The 21,843-nt window shown below is 46.6% G+C and overlaps 2 protein-coding genes and 1 pseudogene across 2 annotated transcripts; all 3 read left to right on the plus strand.

Moving 5' to 3' along the window:
- Positions 1 to 2,507: 2,507 nt before the first annotated feature.
- Positions 2,508 to 2,892, plus strand: LOC111535105 (annotated as a pseudogene).
- An 8,254-nt stretch (positions 2,893 to 11,146) lies between these two features.
- LOC111535286 (olfactory receptor 13J1) lies at positions 11,147 to 12,221 on the plus strand. Its single transcript, XM_023201666.1, has one exon. It carries the CDS (start codon positions 11,204 to 11,206, stop codon positions 12,140 to 12,142), a length of 939 nt encoding a protein of 312 aa, XP_023057434.1. The 5' UTR covers positions 11,147 to 11,203; the 3' UTR covers positions 12,143 to 12,221.
- A 7,842-nt stretch (positions 12,222 to 20,063) lies between these two features.
- LOC111536836 (olfactory receptor 13C7-like) lies at positions 20,064 to 21,050 on the plus strand. The gene has a single exon (XM_023203357.2). The coding sequence runs from the start codon at positions 20,064 to 20,066 to the stop codon at positions 21,048 to 21,050; it is 987 nt and encodes a 328-aa protein (XP_023059125.1).
- Positions 21,051 to 21,843: the final 793 nt, after the last annotated feature.

The raw sequence follows: 21,843 nt of genomic DNA on the forward strand, positions 1-21,843 counted from the left end.
CATGAAGGGGGAACACAGGCAAGAGAAACTGCCAGCAAAAGGCCTCAAGTCATATTTAGCCAATGAAGATTTCAAGCATCCACTATAACTATGTTCAAAGAATTAAAGGAATTCATGCTTAAAGAACTAAAGGATCGACATATTTAGTGCAACCCCTATCAAAATCCCAATGATATTTTTGCAGAAATAGAAATATCCATCCTAAGATTCATATGGAATCTCAAGGGACCTTGAGTAGTCAAAACAACTTTGAAAAATAACAAATCTGAAGGACTCACACTTCTTGATTTCAAAACTTACTACAAAGCTACAGTAATCAAAACAGTGTGGTACTGGCATAAAGACAGACACATAGATCAATGGAATAGAATGAAAAGCCCAGAAGTAAACCCTCATATCAAGTGATTTTTGTCAAGAGAAGTTAGACTATTTATTTAGGAAGGAACAGTTTTTTTCAATAAATCGTGCTGGGAAAATTAGATATCCACATGCAAAAGAGATTCTTTTGTACTGCCAAATACAAAAAAAAAAATTCAAAATGGACCAAAGACCTACCAAAAACTATCAATCTTTTAGAAGAAATCACAGGACAAAAGCTTCATGAAATTGAATTTGGCAATAATTTCTTGGATATGACTCCAAAGGCAGAGGCAAAAAAAGAGAAAACAATCAACAAATTAGACTTCATGAAAATATTTTTTTTTTTTTTTTGAGGCGGAGTCTCGCTCTGTCGCCCGGGCTGGAGTGCAGTGACCGGATCTCAGCTCACTGCAAGCTCCGCCTCCTGGGTTTATGCCATTCTCCTGCCTCAGCCTCCCGAGTAGCTGGGATTACAGGCGCCCGCCACCTCGCCCGGCTAGTTTTTTTTTGTATTTTTTTTTTAGTAGAGACGGGGTTTCACCATGTTAGCCAGGATGGTCTCGATCTCCTGACCTCGTGATCCGCCCGTCTCAGCCTCCCAAAGTGCTGGGATTACAGGCTTGAGCCACCGCGCCCGACCTCATGAAAATATTAAAATGTTGTGCATCATAAGACTATGTCAACAGAGTAAGAAGGCAACTCACAGAATGGGAGAAAATATTTATAAATTATATATCTGATGAGGGACTCACATCCATAATATAGAGAGAACTCCCAAAACCCAAAATAAACAACAACAAAAAAGTGCTATTAATAAAAGGGCAAATAACTTAAATAGACATTTCTCCAAAAATCTATACAAATGGATAACAGGCACATGAACAAATGTTTATTACTCAATCATTAAGGCAATGCAATCAAAACTACAATGAGATAAGATAGTCCATCTCACCTGTTAGAATGGCTGCTATTAAAAAAAACAAAAACACACAAAATAACAAGTGTTGGTGAGACTATGGAGAAATTGGAACCCTTGTGCACTGTTGGTGGAAATATAAAATGGAAAACAGTATGGTAGTTTCTCAAAAAAGTTAAAAATAAAATTACTATATGATCCAGCAATTCTACCTCTGGTGAGGGGTGGGGGAGTAAAGGAAGCTATGGTGACAATTTCTCATCAAATAGAGAATAGTAATAAAGAGATAGAAACTATTTTGAATGGAAATTCCAAAATTAAATGTACAATAACCAAAATGAAAAATTCACTTAGAGGTGTTCAACAGTAGATTTGAATTGGCCAAAGAATCATCAAACTTGAAGATAGATTGATAGAGATTATATAATCTAAAGAACAGAAAGAAAAAGGGATAAAGAAAAATGAACATAGCCTTAGGGAAATGTGAAACACCCTTAAGTGTACTAACATATGAGTGAGATAGGATTACCAGGAGAGAAGAGAAAGAAATGAACAGAAAAAGTATTAGAAGATATAATGATTGAAAACTTCCCAAATTTGTTGAAAAACATTACACATCCAAGAAACTCTACAAACTCAAAGAAACCCACCCCAGACATATAATAGTAAAAGTGCTTGAAAGACAAAGAGAAAACATTGACAGCAGTAAGAGACAAATAACTCATCACATACAAGGGAATGATAATAACATTAGCAGCTGATTTCCTATCAGAAACAGTGGAAGCCAAAAGACAGCAGGCTGACATATTCAAAGTACTGAAAGAAAAGCCTGCCAACCAAAAACATTAAAAACAGAAAAACTATCTTTCAAAAACCACGGCAAAATAAAGACAAAACAAAACAAAGAGACATAAACAAAAACAAAGAGAATTCATTGCTAGCAGACCCACTTCACAAGAAATACTAAAAGAAATCCTCTAGGCTGAAAGCAAGCAAATACAGATGGAAATTCAAATCCACATGATAGAACATACAGCACTGATAAAGGTAGTTATATAATTATAAAAGGCAGTTTTAAGTGCATATTTCTTATTTCTTCTCCTATTTTTTAAAGAAATTATATAAAACATTATATATATAATTATATTCTTGGAGAAAATGTATACTCTAAAAATTACAAAATATTGTTGAAAGAAATTAAAGAAGATCCAATTGGCTTGTCGGGACCGTCATGGCAGGTGTGCTGAAGAAGACCACTGACCTTGTGGAACTGGCTGTATGCAAGAGCCCACACAAGACAAGCAACTAAAATCAGTCTGCTAAAATGTAAGAGGCTAAGAATATTGTACACAAAGATCCTTGATGTTCTTAAGCGAACCCCTAAAAAAGCAGCATATAGAAAGTATACAGAACAGATTGCAAATGAGAAGCTGGCTATGGTTAAAGCAGAACCAGATGTTAAACAATCAGAAGACCAACTTCAAGGTGTTCAAATAAAAGAGGTGATTCTTCAGGCTGAAAATGAACTAAGTCTGGCAAGATAAATGATGCAGTGGAAACCATGGGAGATGTTCATGGAGGAGCCTCCTGCCAATCAATGGAAATGGCCAATGTAATTAATAAATGACTGGTGGATTGATGGGAAACTGAGATAATTAAATATTTTGTTATATTAAGAGCATATCCATATTATTGACATTTTATGATCAAGAAAAGAAATATAGAAAATATTTAAGAGACGGCCGGGCGTGGTGGCTCAAGCCTGTAATCCCAGCACTTTGGGAGGCCGAGACGGGAGGATCACAAGGTCAGGAGATCGAGACCATCCTGGCTAACATGGTGAAACCCCGTCTTTACTAAAAAAATACAAAAAACTAGCCAGGCGAGGTGGCGGCCGCCTGTAGTCCCAGCTACTCGGGAGGCTGAGGCAGGAGAACGGCGTAAAAAACCCAGGAGGCGGAGCTTGCAGTGAGCTGAGATCCAGCCACTGCAGTCCAGCCTGGGCGACAGAGCGAGACTCCGTCTCAAAAAAAAAAAAAAAAAAGAAAAAAGAAAATAAAGAAAATATTTAAGAGACTTAAAATTAGTGATTATGGTAATACAGTCTTGTGAATCAATTTTTGATTTGTAAAGTAATCACACAAATTATTACAAAGATGATATTTCTTAGAACAGAGAGGTCATGGAAAGATTTGAAAATTAATTTTTAAAAATCCTACAGATCTTCAATGCAGAGGCCATAATCCAAAAGAAAAGTTTCTTTAGTAGTATCTTCAATACATCATTAATTTTTTTATCATCCTAAAGAAGAAAAGGTCCTTAATTATTATTGTCTAAACAAATTTATAGATCACTGTTTAAAGTAAATAGTAAGAGTGAATATTTTCGAATGTGATAAAATAGCACAAGTGGCTGGTGATAAAATTTGAAATTATAGTTAACCTCTTGGACTGTGATCTTACGTTTGTAAAGTAAAATTTAAGTATATAATTAGGCCAGGTGCGGTGGCTCACATCAGTAATCCTAGCATTTTGGGAGGCCAAGGCAGTTGGATCATTTGAGATCAGAAGTTCAAGACCAGCCTCACCAACATGGTGAAACCCCATCTCTATCCAAAATACAAAAAAATTACCTGGGTATGATGGTGTGTGCTTGTGATCCCAGCTACTTGGGAGGCTGAGGTGGAAGGATCACTTGAGCCCAAAAGGCAGAGGTTGCAGTGAGCCCAGATCACACTACTGCACCCTACCCTGGGTATCAGAGCAATACCCCATCTCAAAGAAAAAAAATTAAAATTAAAAATTAAAATAAAAATAGGCTAAAGAGCTGAATACACATTGCTCCAAAGAAGATATACAAATAGCCAATGAGCACTTGAAAATATGTTCAACGTCATTAGCCATTAGAGAAATGCAAATCAAAATCACAATTAGATACCACTTCACTCTTACTGTGATGGCTATACATATATAAATTTTTATTTTTGAGACAGGGTCTCACTCTGTCACCCAGGCTGGAGTAGGGTGGTATGAACATGGCTCACTGCAGCCCTCAGCCTTCTGGGCTCAAGCTATTCTCCTGCCTCAGTCTCCCAAGTAGTGGGGACTACAGGCACATGCCACCAAGCCCAGCTAATTTTTGTATTTTTTGTAGAGACGAGGTTTCACAATGTTGCCCAGGCTGGTCTCGAACTCCTGGTCTCAAGTGATCTGCCCACCTCAGCCTCCCAAAGTGCTGGGATTACAGGTGTGAGCCACCACATCCGGCCAAGATGGCTATAATTTAAAAAGCAGATAATAACAATTGTTGGTGAGGATGTGGAGAAATTGGAACCCTCATGTACTGGGGAAATGTAAAATGGGAAAGTAAAATGATACTTTCCATTTTGGAAAATGGCAGTTCCCCAAAAATCTACACATAGAGTTTCTATATGACCCAGAAATTCCACTCCTAAGAAAATATCCAAGAAAAACGAAAATATACATCCACACAAAAACTTGTACACAAATGTTCATAGCAGCACTATTCATAACAGTCAAAAAGTGGAATCAACCCAATGTCTATCAACTGATGAATGGGCAGATAAAATGTGGTATATCCATACAACTGAATATTACTTAGCAATAAAAAGAAATTAAGTCCTGATACATGCTACAATATAGATGAACTTTGAAAACATTAAGCTAAGTAAGAGAAACCAGTCACAAAGGGAAACATATTTTATAATTTCATTTATATAAAATGTCCAGAATAGGCAGCTCAATAGAGACAAAAAGTAGATTTCCTAAGACTGGTGGAGGTTGAGGGGAAAAGAGGAGTGACTGCTAAACAGTATGGGCTTTCTTTTGAAAGTGATAAACATGTTCTAAAATCAACTGTGGTGATACTCAAAACTATTGCATTGTACATTTTAAATTCACCCATTGTACACTTTAAACTCACCCATTTAAAGTGTACAATGCAACAGTTTTGTATTTGAATTGTACATTTTAAACAGCGGAATTTAAATGGGTGGCTGCATGGTGTTTGAATTATAGCTCAACAAAGATGCTATTTTTAAAAAGAACTAACCATTGATTCGCACAACATGGATGACTCTCAAAATAATCACACTGAGTGAAAGAAGCCAGATTTTAAAAAGAGTACATTCTGCATAATTCCCTTTATGTAAAATGCTAGAAAAGGAAAGTAATCTGCAGTTACAGGGAGCAAATCAGTGGCTGCCTGGTTGGGGAAGAAAGGAATGGATTACCAAGGAGCATGAGAAAAATTGTGGGTATATGAGATAAGTTCATTATCTTGACTGTGGTCATGGTTTCATGACTGTATACATTAAAACTAATCAAATTATATGATTTAAATGTAGTTATACATCAATCATCCTTCAATAACCCTGCAACAAAAAAGCATACTAAAAAGTCACAAGATTATGTATATGTATAGATATACATATATAATCACAAGACCTATTTCTATGTATAGGTACACATATGCAAATGATCAGAAAAGTATCTGGATAGATATACACGAAACTAATAACAATAGTTACTTTTGGAAAAGTAAAAGTGTAAATTTATTTTGTGTAAATAAATAAAATTCTAATAAACTTCCTTTTAATTTTAAAATAATGAAATAAAACTCTAACAATATCTAGTTGCAAAATAAAATGACCCTAATTTTTAAAGAGTCCCTTGGCTGGGTGCAGTGGCTGACGCCTGTAATCCCAACACTTTGGGAGGCCAAGGCGGGAAGATAACTTGAGGTCAGGAGTTCGAGACCAGCCTGGCCAACAGGTGAAACTCTGTCTCCACTAAAAATACAAAAGTTAGCCAGGTGTGGTGGCGCATGCCCGCATGCCTCTGGTCCCAGCTACTCGGGAGGCTGAGGCAGGAGAATCGCTTGAACCTGGGAGGCGGAGGTTGCAGTGTGCTGAGAATGTGCCACTGCACTCCAGCCTGGGCAACAGAGCGAGACTCTGTCTCAAAAATAATAATAATAATAAATATAAATAAATAAGTAAATAAAGAGTCCGTTAAGCCTGCAGAGACATGGACTCTGAAAACTGTCGAGAACCTCATGGAGGAACCATCAAGATGGATGCTCTGAGCACAGGGAAGAGGGACCAACTGGAGGAACCCAGTCACTGGCTGCCTGGGCAGACAGGCTTTGCATTGACTGAGGGAGATAGGATTCAAGGGTGGACAAGTCAGTGTCAGAGTTAACCCAGGGCCACGCTCCTGCCTCATTAAGTGGCGCTGAGCTAGCCCCTTCACCCCTCTAGGGCAGTTCTCCCGCCTGGACAGTGAGCATGGGTTAAGATGGCCTTTAAGCACTTTCCTGCTCTGATAGTCTGTAATTCTGCTGCGCTTCTTCATCCAGTTCAGTTCACTCCCCTATTCACTTTCCTAGATTTTGCACTTTTGTAAGATCCCTGTGAGAGTTGAGCCAAGACCTCTAGCTCCTCACCTGGAAAGCAAGTCTGCCTATCATTTGTTCACTCACTCATTCATTTATTTTTACACGTATTTATTCATTGAAAATTGCGTATGTGTTCATTTAATTGCTCATCATCCATTCACATATTCATTCTGTAAACATTCCTGGGTCAGCACTGGCTGGGGCCTGGCCTAAGAGGATGGTTCCTGTCCCTTAGCCACTTTCTCCAACTTTTCCATACCAATTAAGATTTCTAAATAGATTCTTTGTAATTGGATCTTTGGGACATTATCCCTGAGGCACCCCAAAGTTTCTAAGCTGGGCACATTTCCTCTCTTCCCTCTAAATTTCCTCAGGGATTGCACAGTCCCTTGGTGCACACAGTGCTTTGAAAGGTGCCACCTCCATATGGCCTGCCTGCTCCCCCGGAGGCTGTCGGCTGAGATGGAGCTGGGTGCTACCAGGTCAGGGGGTCCCTGGCTGCCCCCAGTAAACTACTGGCCTCTCCGTTTCCTAATTTTACCAAACCTGCACATTGCCAAGAAACCCACTGAATTCTAAGCAGTTTGTGTAATTCTGCCAAATTCCAAAAGTTTCATTTAATTCTATCGAGTTGCAAACCCTTTGCTGAATTCTATGACAGTTCAGGCATGTTTTCAGAGTTTGGAAAGCTGGGCTGGTGTGAAACTCCATGTCCCGTCCACCAGGATTCTCTGTGTTTAGGAGGCTTGGGCTTCCTTCTTTGAATTGTGTCCCCCTGGCTCCAGAGAGAAAAGGTCCCTGGTCTCAAACCCTCTGAAACATCCTCCAGTGAGCCAAGGAAATGGATCCAGAGAGCCTGAAGGTGAGTGAGAAATGGGGATGTGAAGGCAGAGGAGGGAGTCAAGAGCCTGAGAAGAACAGGGGCCTTGGCTTCCCCCTCTGATCGACTGTGCAACACTGGGCAAGCTTCTTCACCTCGCTGGGCCTCAGTTGCCCCATGTATAACAGGGGGACAGTCCAGCTGATCTGTGAGACCCTTCCCAGCTCTGCCAAGGTGTCACCTAGGCAGGGACCAGCCCGTGTTTGTTTGGCATCCAGCGGCTCACTCCCAGTTTGTCTTAGCCACAGAACATTACAGCAAGACAGGAGGAAGTCAGCCGTGGCCAGGCTGGCAGTCTCAGCTTGGCCTTCAGAACCTGGGAGAGGAGAGGAAGGGTGACATCCCTGCAGGCTGGCTGGGATAGGAAGGAGATAAGAAGTGAGAGAGAAAACAAGAGGTCCAAACACAGGGCCATGGAGTGAAAAGGAGAGAAGGCTCAGCACAGCCTTGGGGAGGATACAGGAAGGCTCCTTGTGGAGGTGCCATTTGAACTGGTTTTTCCGTAGCATTCTGCCAGGAGGGAGGTGGGGGCAGAAAGAACATCATGGGCTCTGCAGACAAAGCTTTCTGGCCCTGCTTTGGGAACCAGAGTCCACAGCATCAGTCACGTTCCTCCTCCTCCCGCAGGCCCCATCCCCCAGCTGAAGGGCAGAAGGAAGAGCCGGGGGGGGTCCCAGGTCTTTTGCGGTTTGCCCCTGCTCCGGGGCTGTCGTGTCCTTCTGGGTCGTTGTAGGCAGAGTTTGCTCCCTTCCCTCAGAGCTGCTCCTTCCTAGAGATGCCCCTGCTGCCCCTCCTGGCCGTGGTTTCCACACGCCTCCTCCCAGGGACTAAGGCATCTGCCCAGCCCTCTGAAGCACCCTGGCCCCGGGTTCAAGGGGATGCACTACTGGAGCTGGGCATGTGTGTGCACACATATGTGTAAGAGACAGTGAGCGGTACCTAATGTGCGTATGCTCATGTGAATGACAACACAGGTACATACATGAGCCTATGTGTGGTTTATACTCACAGGCACACATTTGTGCACCTGTATGTCACACAGGTATTTGTGCATTCTCCTGTAGGTGAGTGCACATGTGGTGGCCTGTATGTATATTCCAATAGGTAGCCAATGCTGCAGATGCTTCCTTGTGACTTTTGGGAATAAACTGTAGTACCTGGAACCACGCAAAGAGGAGGCGGTGCCTGAGCCAGCCACTGGGGGCTCATGATGCCATCTCTGTGTCGCACCCCAGCCCTGGCACAATGCTTGTTTCTGTTTGTGCCCTGTTAAATGGGGGTCCCTCTCCAGGAATCCAATCTCAGAGTTTCCCTGCTGGGAACTCCAAAGTCTTGAAGGAAACCTGTGGCTCACATGTACCTGGGCCCATGGTGAGTCTGAAGACTTTTTCTCTCAGGCCCTAGGACTGGATCAGAGATCTTGCTGCAAGGCACCCCCAGACTCCCTGAGGGAGGGCCTCCGTGTGTGGCGTTAAGCTCTGAACCCTACACTTACACTCTGGGAGAAGAACGAGTAGCCATAGGGGCCACCCACCCGGAAACCTCATGAGTGGCGAAGGCCCAGTGAGACCTAGAGAGACTCCACTTGTGACCCTTCAAGTAGCCTGACAGCAGAAAGAAAGGAATTAAAATATGTACAGGAGTAATGAGCTTCCTGTCACTAAAGGGAAGCAAACAGAAGCAGGATGAGGCTGGGTACGGAAGAGTTGGGGGAGGGTGAGGCTGGGTATGGGAGGTGGGGGAAGGGTGAGGCTGTGTATGGGAGGTGTGGAGAGGGTGAGGCTGGGTATGGGGGTTGGGGAGAGGGGGAGGCTGGGTATGGGAGAGTTGGGGGAAGGTGAAGCTGGGTATGGGAGGTGGGGGGAAGTTGGGGCTGGGTATGGGAGAGTCAGGGAAGGGTGAGGCTGGGTATGGGAGAGGGGGGGGAGGGGGGGGCGGGGTAGGGAGGGGGGGGGGGGGGGGGGGCTGGGTATGGAGGAGTGGGGGAGGGAGAGGCTGGGTATGGAAGAGTGGGGGAGGGGAGGCTGGGTATGGAAGAGTGGGGGAGGTGGAGGCTGGGTATGGGAGAGTGGGGTAGGGAGAGGCTGGGTATGGGAGAGTGGGGGGTCCTCTCTGCCTAGGAAGGGTTTGCACTCAGCAGCCTGGGAGCATACCTGTCCTCGGTGGTCCCTCACATCTGGCACCACCTGGCATGTAGTAGGTCCTCAGTCACTTCCGGGTTCTGGGGTGAGTAAGTGAGGGAGGAATAAAAGACAGAATTGGTCTCCTATAAGGGAGGCACTGAGCGAAACTGTGCTCTGCCCAGGCTTTGGCATCATGTCCCATGGGATTAATGACACCGTGCCAGATACCCCTGGAACACTAAAGAGAGGTGACTCATGCTGTTTTGCTGGTGAGAGGATTGTGGCAGCACCTGGGGCACAGATACCCATCTAGAACCGTAAAAGAACAAGCATTGTTTGAAACCTAATAGAAGCATACACCCACTCTGAGCATGGTGTATGTTGGGAGGGCTGGATTCTAGCTTCACCTCTCCAGAGACCTGTTGTGTGACCTCAGCATCCCCATCTATACAATGGGAGATCCAACAAGTTGGCCTCTGGGCATGTTCTATGCTAATACCCTAGAAGTGCATGAAGTCAAAGCAACCCTGGCTCTGGCCCACAGAACAGAGGGGTTTGGAGCTGGGCCAAGAGCTCCATCAGATTTTAGCTGGGATACCCACAGGAAGGCAGATTATGAAGGTCCAATCCACACAGGGTAGCTAATGAAACAGGCCCTGGGCAGGGGGCAGGGAAACATGCCCATCAATAGCCTTCAAGGTCAGCAGCCCCTCTGACACACAGCTCAGTGTATGCTTTGTTCATGGACACTACAGTAGGCCTGAAGAGACAGGTCAGACCACTGCAGGCCGAGGACATTCCAGACAGTGGGATAGCAAATACGATGGCTCAGAGGCTTCCTTCAAGCCAGGAGAATCTCCACCTGCTAGAGACCATCTAGCTCAATAGTTCCTCAAAGTGTGGTACCTGCACCAACAGCAGAAGCATCACCCAGACCCACCGAATCAGAAACTGGGTTTGGGGCCCAACAATCTGTTTTAACAAACTTTCCAGGTGATTCTGGTGCATGTTAAAGTTTGAGAACTGTTGATCTAGCCCACTGTTTCCCAGACTATGTTCATAGAACACTTATCTGCAGTAGGTTAATGGGTGTTCTGTAAAAGGGGATCCATGATCAAATAAGTTTGGGGTACACATGTTCTACATTGCTTTGTGGGAGTCATAGATCACATTAGCATATTAAAGGCTCTGAGAAGTCCTGCAGTAAAGAGCTTTATTTTTTATTAATCAAATGTTGTCTCAAATTGGTTTTTCAGATCGCTTACTAATGTTCTGATTAACATTCAGGGAATGCTGATCTAAATCAATCCTCACTTTTCACATGGAGAAACTGAGGCCTAGAGAGGGTAAAGGGATTGCCCGACGTCACAGAGAGCAAGTGTGGTAGTGCTGGAAAAGATCCTGACAGTCCATCTCGTCCCAGAAGGGGCTCTGTGAGCTTCCCCGCGCCCTGTACCCTCTCTCCTTTCATCCCAACTGTGGATCATCCCTTCAGAACTCTGCAGCATGCAGCCGCTCAATAGAACAGGGGTGTCCGCATTCTTTCTGAAAGGATTTTCTGGCTACCCAGCCCTGGAGCACCTGCTCTTCCCTCTGTGCTCCGCCATGTACCTGGTGACCCTGCTGGGGAACACAGCCATTGTGGCGGTGAGCGTGCTAGATGTCCACCTGCACACGCCCATGTACTTCTTCCTGGGCAACCTATCCACCCTGGACATCTGCTACACGTCCACCTTTGTGCCCCTGATGCTGGTCCACCTCCTGTCATCCCGGAAGACCATCTCCTTTACTGGCTGTGCCATCCAGATGTGTCTGAGCCTGTCCACGGGCTCCACAGAGTGCCTGCTGCTGGCTGTCATGGCCTACGACCGCTACCTGGCCATCTGCCAGCCACTCAGATACCGCCTGCTCATGAGCCACCGACTCTGCGTGCTGCTGGCGGGAGCTGCCTGGGTCCTCTGCCTCCTCAAGTCGGTGACTGAGACAGTCATTGCCATGAGGCTGCCCTTCTGTGGCCACCACGTGGTCAGTCACTTCACCTGCGAGATCCTGGCAGTGCTGAAGCTGGCGTGCGGTAACACATTGGTCAGTGAAGTCCTCCTGCTGGCGGGCTCCATCCTGCTTCTGCCTGTGCCCCTGGCATTCATTTGCCTGTCCTACTTGCTCATCCTGGCCACCATCCTGAGGGTGCCCTCGGCTGCTGGGCGCCGCAAAGCCTTCTCCACCTGCTCAGCACACCTGGCTGTGGTACTGCTTTTCTACAGCACCATCATCTTCATGTACATGAAGCCCAAGAGCAAGGAAGCCCACATCTCTGATGAGGTCTTCACAGTCCTCTACGCCATGGTCACACCCATGTTGAACCCCATCATCTACAGCCTAAGGAACAAGGAGGTGAAGGAGGCCGCCAGGAAGGCGTGGGGCAGGAGGTGGGCCTCCAGGTGAGGGAGGGTGGGGCTCTGTACAGATGCAGGTTTCAGGTTAGTGGCTGAGGCCATCATATGCCAATGCCAGTGAGGATGTGGCAGGGCTAGGGCTACAGGTCTGGTATCTTCATCCCAGGAAGGCAGTACCAAGTCCCGCTGATCCTGCCACAGAACAGCCCCCAAATCACCCTCTGCTCCTGCCCCTGCCACTGCCATAGGTCAGCTCTTAGCATCACCCTGGCCTTCACACCAGCCTCCTGGCTGGTCCCAAGACTTCAGTCCTGTTCCTCCCTACAATCTCTCCTTCATGGGGCATCTTTTTGAAATGCACGGGTAATCGCATCACTCTTCTCACTGAAATCCTTAGGTGGCTCCCCACTGTTCTCGGGACAAAGTGGAAGCTCTTCAGTGGGGCATTTGAGGCCCTCACAAGCTGGTCCTGCCTGCCTGACTCCCCAGCCTTCCTCCCCTCCCACCCTATCTCCCTTCTCACAGCCTCACATACCAGCCAGATGTGACCCCCACATGCCCTGCACCGCCCAGCTCCGTACTCTCCTTGGGTCCTCCCCATGAAGCAGCACCCCCTTCCCCATCCCCAGCACACTACTCCATATGTAAAAGGACTGACTGCCTGACCCTTCAGGCCCAGCTCAACCACCACCTCCACCAGGAAGCCACCCTGCCTTGCTCCTCTTGCTGTGCCTCTCTGTGTTTTCAGCATTACTCCAAAAGCAAGGAGTGTCAGATTCTTCCCTCTCCCAGGGCCCAGCCCTGCCCAGCCCTAGACCCTGCACAAGTGTCTTAGAGATATAAACATGTCAGTGTAGGGGTGACAACGGCAGAGCCTGGAGTTCTTCCCAAATCTGAGCAGAGCTGAGACAGAGTCCACAGATAACAGGAATGGCCTAGCCTCCCTGGTAGGTCACAGTAGAGGCAGCGATGAGGCTTGTATTAGTCAGGGTTCTCTTAGAGGGACAGAACTAATAGAAGATATATATATAAAAAGAGGAGTTTATTAAGTATTAACTTACATGATCACAAGGTTCTACAATAGGGTGTCTGTAAGCTGAGGAGCAAGGAAAGCCAGTCCAAGTCTCCAAACTGAAGAAGTTGGAGTCCAATGTTCAAGGGAAGGAAACATCCAGCACGGGAGAAGGATGTAGGCTGGGAGGCTAGGCCTGTCTCTCCTTTTCACGTTTTGCTGCCTGCTTTCTCTTCACTGGAAACTGATTAGATAGTACCCACCAGATTAGGGTGGATCTGCCTTCCCCAGCCCATTGACTGACATGTGAATCTCTTTTGGCAACACCCACACAGAACACACCCAGGATTCATACTTTGTATCCCACAATCCAATCAAGTTGACACTCACTATTAACCAAAACAAGGCCCAAAGTCCAAGATTCCCAGACCTGTCAGGCCCTGGGACACCAATCATCCAGCCAGAGCCTGGAGCCTCACCATTCCTACCACCTCACCCCACCCAGCAGCAGCAGCAGCAGCTTCCAGTGCCCCCTTTCCTGGGATCCAGGCCTCACCTGACTTGAGGGGGCTTGTTCTACCCATCCTCACCTCATGACCTGGGACCCTGCCCTAGCTGTCCCTGCCTGGTGCTCAGCCTCTTCCAGCTTTCCTTTCTGATGACTCAGTGGACAGGCAGTGGACATTGACCCAGATTCACGGAGTATTTCCATTCCCTGCCCTGCCCTCGCCTGTATGGTACCATCTGTACGACGGGAGCAGTGGGATTGCCCTGTGAGCAGCAGTCCACCTTTCCTGCCCCTGGCTACAGGTAAGCACAGCTCCTGCATGAGGCCTGAATTCCCCTCCCAGGGCTTTCTCCCTGCTTCCTCTGCTGGCCAGAACACAGGCACAGAGAAGCACAGCTGGAGGAGTGAGAGACACCCAAGCCTGTCTGACCACACGTGAGAGAAGGTTGTACAGCAGCCCCATGCCATGCCATTCTGCTGGGCCTTGGATACATGACAGGAGTTTGGGTTTTATTCTGTGGGCTCTAGGGGTTTACAATCAGATTGATTTTTAGCAAGATCACTAATTAGATACCATTCCCTCTCTTGTTTAACACAATGTCCACTATTAGGTGCCGTGCAGTGAGGTAGGCAGTATCATACACTGCTGGTGGAAATAGGGATAATTTAACATGAACTTCCTAGAAAGTAAGTTGGAAATATGAATCAAGGGCCCTCAAAACTTCCAGATCCCTTGACCCAACATCTCTACTTCTAGGAATCTAGTCTAAGTAAATAATAAAGGGCACAAAGATTTGGACATAAGGATATTAATAACAGCATTATTTGTAGTAACAAAAAAAAAACTGTAATAATCTTACTGTTCCACCATAGAAGAATATTTAAACAAATTCTGGTGGAGTCCAGTGGTAGTATGTGATGCAGCCATCAAGAATTTTTTTTTTTTTTTTTTTTTTTTTTTCAAGACAGGGTCTCACTTATTATCCAGGCTGGAATGCAGTGGTACAATCTTGGCTCACTGCAGCCTCAACTACCTGAGCCCAAGCAATTCTCCCACCTCAGCCGTCTGAGGAGCTGGAACTACATGCATGTGCCACCACGCCCAGCTAATTTATTTTTAATAGAGACAAGGTCTCACTATGTTGCCCAGGCTGGTCTTGAACTCCTAGGCTCAACCGATCCTCCCAGTTCAGTCTCCCAAAGTGCTTGGATTACAGGCGTGAACCACCATGCCTGGCCAGGAATCTTATTTTTTGAAGGGTATATGATAATGGGCAATGCTCATAATGTAACTAATAGAAAAAAAAAAAAAAACAGAACACATAACACTGTATTTTAGTATGATCTCAATTTTAACTTTTTAAATATTTTTCTTACAGATCTATGAATAAGTGGGTATCTAGGAAATACTAGAAAATGATGACTAAATATTAACTAACAGTTGTTTCCTTTGGGTGACAGGGTTACAGATAAATACTGTTTTTTTAAATTATTGTTTGTAATATTGTCCAATATTTCTATGATGACCATGACTTTGAACTTAAAAAATAATGGTATATGGAAGACCACCTTGCCCATAGTACAGGACAGATGAGAAAGGCTTCCTCCTGAGGGCAGGGATGGGAGGACGCTGCTGCAGGAAGCTGCTGCAGTCACCCAGGCCCTCAGTGAGGCCTGAGCCAGCTGGCCAGTAAAGGAGAGGGTGGCCCCAAGAAATATTGGGGGGATAGATATAGATGCAAAATAACATTTGGGAGTTAGAGATACATTATTTGGGATTATAGTTAACCCCTGAACAACATGGGAGTGAGGGGAGCCAACTCTCCTCACAGTAAAAAAAATCCATGTATAACTTTTGACTCCCCCAAATCTTAACTACTAATAGCTTACCGTTGACTAGAAGCCTTATCAACAACATAAAAAGTCGATTAACACATAATTTGTATGTTATATGTTTTATATGCTGTATTCTTACAATACAGCTAGAGAAAAGAGAATGTTATTAAGAAAATCATAAGGAAGAGAAATAGATTTCCTATCTACTAAATGAAAGTGGATCATCATAAAAGTCTTCATCATTGTCAACATCACGTTGAGTAGGTGGAGGAGGAGGAGGAAGAGGAGGGGCTAGTCTTGCTGTCTCAGGGGTGGCGGTTCATCCGAAAGTTTTTTCAAACTGTAGCAAATCTCAAAAAAAATCCCCAATATATTATTTGAAAAATACAAGTATAAGTGAGTTCGCGTTGTTCAAATCGATGTTATTCAAGGGTCAACTGTATATATGTGTAAAATAATATTTCGGAGAGATATTTGTGATTATAGAGGTGGAGGAGGAAGAGTGAGGACCGTAGGTTGGTCCCGGGTTTCTGATTTATTTGGGGTGGACTGAGACACTGAGTGGGGAGGATGAGCACAGTAGATGGGGGAAGTGGGGAGATGGTGAGTTTGTCTTCGACCTGCTGAGTTCAGGGTATCCGTGGGGGCAGCAAGAGGACAATATACTATGAGCAGATAGAAAATAAACAGTAACAACCTTTCCATTTTTTACTTCAACCTATGTTCTTGATAAAAAATCCAGAAGACAAATGATAGCATCATAGGAAACTTTGCAACTTCTGCTGCTTTATTGAAGGATGACTTTTAGTCTCTAAGCTGTGTCAAGTTGTTATTCTTGATTGTGAAAGGACAGGCAGGGGAGGGAAGGGAGCAGGAATAAAGAAATCTGTAAAACCTCAGATGCCTGATTAAATCCCTGACCTAACAAAGTCCCTCGCCTGTACTTGCTGTCTCCTACCTTACAAAGCAATTTACTTTAAGCTTTGATGAATCCAGGTCCCTACGGCAATCCTGGAAGGAGACACCCCATTCCACAACCCAGACACCCAGGCCTAGTGAAGCCGGGCTCATGGGCCTGGAGCCTATGGCATCCAAGGGGCAGAACTGCAACATGACCCAGTCTTCAGATTCTCTGTTCACTCTCTCTCCTATGCCCACTTCACCTCAGCAGGGCCTTCCTGGGGCAGGCCGAGGAACCTGGAGTCTCTGAAGCCCAGGTCCCACAGCTGCCAAGCCTGCACCTTTGTGTAGTTGCAGAGTTTGAACTTTAAATTGGACAGGGACCATGAGTTCCCTGAGAGCAGGGAGCAAGCAGACTGTCTACGTGGCAGGGGAACAAGGGGCAAGTCTTGGGAGGCAGTGGCGGGGCGAGGTGGGGGGAACCTAGCCCATCCCAGCACCGTGCACTTGCTGGTAATGAACTCGGCACTTTCCAAACCTCAGCTCCCCTCACCTGGCTCCAGCTCCCTACAGACATTTAGGCCATGGCCAGTAGGTGCGAGGTAAGGAGAATTCATCTGACCCATTGCTTATTCTCATGAAATCATTTAAAACATTTAAAAGCCAAAATATTTGCTGGGGGACAGGGACAGGATGGTAATAATATCATCTACCGCTCACTGACTATTTACCAGTGCCAGGCTCTGTTCTAAGAGCTTTGCATGCTTCCTCTCACTGGATCCTTAAAACAAGCCCACAAGGAGATGCTGCCATCTCCATGGTACAGGTAAGGAAGCTGAGGCTGAGAACATTGTTAACAAGTGGAAGAGCTGGGGCTTGGACCCTGGTCCTGTCTGACTCCAGGGCCATCCTCATCTTCTCTGCGACACAGCCAGGAAGCAGTGAAGCAGGAATCCCGGATCCAGGCTCTTTGGGGAAATTGTAACTGAAGCCTTCTTCTTATTATGCCCCTTTCTCAGAATTTGAGATGAACATAGTTCTTTCTGTAACAACACACCCATCAAAAACAAAGACCTTACAGTTCTGCTTTCCTGATTTCAGGCTTTACTTTGTCTTTACATCCCAGACGCAGAGAGAATCTCAGAGATCTAAAGCCCAGAGAGAGGAGGGGAGGTGTCCAAAGTCACCGAGTGAGTAAATGAATGACTACAAATTCCATGAGGGCAGGAGCCAGGTCTGCCTTTGCTGTATTCCCAGCACCTGGCCCAGGGCCTAACACATAGCAGGTGCTCAATAACTATTTGTTGAATGAGTGAATGAATGAGGCTTCACACTTGGGGAATTCTTTACTTTTTGCCAAGCCTCGCCAAGAAAAACCCTAACTATAGATGTTCACGTGGATCATAGTTAAAAGTCAGTTACTGACCAAGATTACCCAAGTGCCCCTGTATGTTCCTGAAACTGTCCTTTAAGAATCACCCTGATTGGCCAGGCGCAGTGGCTCACGCCTGTAATTCCAGCACTTTGGGAGGCCAAGGCGGGTGGATCACAAGGTCAGGAGATCTAGGCCATCCTGGCAAACACGGTGAAACCCATTTCTACTAAAAATACAAAAAATTAGCCAGGCGTGGTGGCAGGCGCCTGTAGTCCCAGCTACTCAAGAGGCTGAGGCAGGAGAATGGTGTGAACACGGGAGGCGGAGCTTGCAGTGAGCTGAGACTGCGCCACTGTACTCTAGCCTGGGCGACAGAGCCAGACTTTGTCTCAAAAAAAAAAAAAGAATCACCCTAATTCAGGGTAGAGGAAAGAAACCCTGCACAGGCTCTGGAGAAAGCTGGTGTCATGGAGGACACTGGAGCCTTTGTCCAGGAGGTGGCTAGTACAGATGGAGCAGGCACCTGTAGCTGATGATGGATGCCGTCCTCCATCCAGCCTCAGTGACAGGTCATTGCACCCCCCAGGGCAGCACCTTCAGGTGTATGTTTCCTCTGAGCTCCACAGCATCCCAGTCTTCAAGGAGGAAGCTGAGTCTCGGAGAGGTCAAGTGTCTTGGTCAGTATCATACAGCTGGTCTGAGCTACAGCCAGGAGGCAAAGCTGGGTTTTGGAGTCATGCATTCGCTATCTGCCAGGTGCCTGCAGTTCGCAGCACTTGCTGCGTGAGGTGCTGGTAAGAAGGAGGCAGACTCCTGACTTTAAGGTGTAGTAGGGAAGACAGGTGCACCACACAGCACACAATGACACGGAGGGATGGCCAAGGGCGGTGGGAGCACAAGATGGGAGCAGGTAACAGCAAGGGGAAGGAGAGGGAGGAAAAGAGACGGTGCAGCACTGGGCTCTGGAGAATGGGCGGAACACCTCCACGGTGGGGATGGGAGGAAAGACATGCCTCCATCTAGGACAAAGGTGTGGAGCTGGGAAAAGAGATGGTTTCTTCAGGAAAGGGTGAGCCCTGCAACTCGACAAATGGTGGATAAAACAGAACAGGAGGAATAAGAGAAAAAAGAAATCTAGCCCAGAAGGACAGACAGGGCTCCATCGCTGTCACAAAGCACTGTCCTCACAACCAATCCAGGAGCGAAGGGCGGGAGGGGAGAGGTGGATTATATCTTCTGAGTGATGAAAGTTCACACTCAGCTCCTATTTTTCCTTCAGACCAGGGACCACCTGGCCGTAAGACAGTTTTCCAGTCCTAACAAGATTACTGTTCTCTGGGAACACCTGGGCCTCCTCCTATGAATACCTGATGCTGGCCTTTCCTGAGAAGTGAGAGCAGCTCTGCATGGCGATGGAGGTCACCTGGGAGAGACCACAGCCTCGCCCACTGCTCCCTTTGCAAAGTTGGTCACGACTGTCCGCGCCTCCACCAGATTCGTGTCTGGCTTCCCTCCTCGTGTGACATCATTGTATCATTTCTCCTACAAAGCAATATGGAAGCCAGAAAGTAAGTCACCTGGCTTTCATGACCAGAGTTCAATCCTGTGACCAGTAACTCTATCAAGACATGTATGTTCTTATGTGTCCTTTTAAAAAAATTAATGAATGGTCCATGATTCCTTAAGGAGAGATGACCAGAAATCAAGCTTACACATCCTGTGGGGCTGAAATATTTGATCTTCATGGCCCAAAGGAACACTAGGTGAGCGTCATCCATTACCCACCTGCCTTCCAGAGCTCATCTCACTTGACTCAGGGAGTGGAGCAGCGCCTGTGACAGGTGTGGAATCCTTTTGTCCACTTATTTTTCTTACTGCTATAGCCCCAGCACCTGATACCTAGCATAGAATAGGTACTTAATATTTAGTGGATGGATAAATCTGAAATTCTATGGCCATAATTTGGTCATATGAAGCCGTAATGTAGAAAAGTTGCTTCCTGTTAATGGCCAAAAACACTTTGGATTCCAAAGGATCATTCTAAACATGAATCCTTCTCTGTTGTCTCCTCTGACCCCATCCTGGGGAGAGCAGAGAGGAACCTAGGGAACTAGAATGTGCCCCATCCTCCCCTCAGTGATGTCCACAGAACTGCAGCACTGAGAAGGCCAGCTTGCAGATCTGAAGTCCAACTCCCTCATTATACAGATGGTGAAACTAAATTACAGAGAGGGAGGCTGATCTGCTGCAGCTCAGACATCAGGTCACTGGGCTCCCAGGCCACTTGGAGCTTTTTCCAAAAAGCTGGGTGGTCCAGATGGAAAAGGAGAGAGAATGAGATGAAGGAGGCAAACCAGACAGCTGTGACAGAAAACGTCCTGCTGGGGCTACACAAGCACTGTAACCTGGAGGTGCTCCTGTCTGTGTTCTGCCTGGGCATCTACTCCATGAATGTGTTGGGGAATGCCTTCCCCATAGGGCTGAATGTGCTGCACCCTCACCTGCACAACCCCATGTACTTCTTTCTCAGCAACCTCTCCCTCATGGACATCTGCGGCACCTCGTCCTTTGTGCCTCTCATGCTAGTCAACTTCCTAGAAGCCCAGAGGACCATCTCCTTCCCTGGCTGTGCCCTGCAGCTGTACCTTAACCTGGCGCTGGGATCAACGGAGTGCCTGCTGCTAGCTGTGACGGCATATGACTGTTATGTGGCTATCTGCCAGCCGCTTAGGTACCCAGAGCTCATGAGGGGGCAGACCTGCATGCGGATGGCAGTGCTGAGCTGGGGGACAGGCTTTGCCAACTCACTGCTACACTCCATCCTTGTCTGGCGCCTCCCCTTCTGTGGCCACAATGTCATCAACCACTTCTTCTGTGAGATCTTGGCAGTGCTAAAACTGGCCTGTGGGGACATCTCCCTCAATGAGCTGGCATTAATGGTGGCCACAGCTGTCCTGACACTGGCCCCCCTCTTGCTCATCTGCCTGTCTTACCTTTTCATCCTGGCCATCATCCTTAGGGTACCCTCTGCCACAGGCCGGCACAAAGCCTTCTCCACCTGCTCAGCCCACCTCACATTGGTGGTGGTTTTTCATGGGACAGTCTCGTTCATGTACTTCAAACCCAAGGCCAAGGACCCCATCATGAGTAAGATTGTCGCATTGTTCTATGGGGTTGTGACGCCCTCACTGAACCCCATCATCTACAGCCTGAGGAACGCAGAGGTGAAAGCTGCTGTCCTAGCTCTGCTGAGAGGAGGTCTGCTCTCCAGGAAAGCATCCCACTGCTACTGCTGCCATCTGCCCCTGTCAGCCGGCATAGGCTAGGTTGTGCTGTGGTCATGACCTCAAACCTTCAGAGGCTTAAAGCCATTAAGGTTTGTTTCTTGCTCCTGCTGCAGGTTCACCAGAGGCTGGTGGGGCTTCTGCTCCGCATCATGGTCTTCACCCCTCTGGGACTCAGGATGACAAACCAGCTACCATTGGGAACACTGCTGGTCACCATGACAAAAGGAAAAGGGAAAGTAACAAAGCCTGCACTGACTCTTAAAGCTTCTATTCAGAAGTGGCTATGTTACCTCCACCTACATTTCAGTGGCCAACACAATGGCTACAGGAAGGCACAGGACCACACCTATTGTGAAGGGGGAGAAGCACGCTATCGTGTGTCTGGATGGCAAAAGAGAGGGACAGAGAGATTTGTGAATGGCCTAATGACTACCACACCAGCTGACAGTGTCAACCCAAGAGCTATTGGAGGTTTGGTTTTCTTTATCCTGACCATCTATCCTTCATGGGTTGCTGCCAGGTTAATCGTCCCAAGAAAGCTCTGGTTAGCTCACTTGTGGTAGCTTTATACTGAGTCAACCAAACTAGGTTAGAGGGTCTGGGTTAGTGTTGGCCACAGAGAAGTTTGCATGAGATTTGGAAGGCAAAAGTGGGCCAGGTGTGGTGGCTCATGCCTGTAATCCCAGCACTTTGGGAGACCGAGGTGGGCGGATCACCTGAGGCCAGGAGTTCGAGACCAGCCTGAGCAACATGATGAAACCCTGCCTCTACTAAAAATACAAAAAATTAGCCGGGTGTGGTGGTGCACCTATAGTCCCAGCTACTACGCAGG

The sequence above is a fragment of the Piliocolobus tephrosceles genome, chromosome 14, assembly GCF_002776525.5.
Source record: "Piliocolobus tephrosceles isolate RC106 chromosome 14, ASM277652v3, whole genome shotgun sequence".
NCBI lineage: Eukaryota > Metazoa > Chordata > Mammalia > Primates > Cercopithecidae > Piliocolobus > Piliocolobus tephrosceles.

Bases quoted from the DNA above. Each gene is read 5' to 3' on its own strand.
- LOC111535286 (XM_023201666.1), top strand. From the start codon at position 11,204: ATGCAGCCGCTCAATAGAACAGGGGTGTCCGCATTCTTTCTGAAAGGA.
- LOC111536836 (XM_023203357.2), top strand. From the start codon at position 20,064: ATGAAGGAGGCAAACCAGACAGCTGTGACAGAAAACGTCCTGCTGGGG.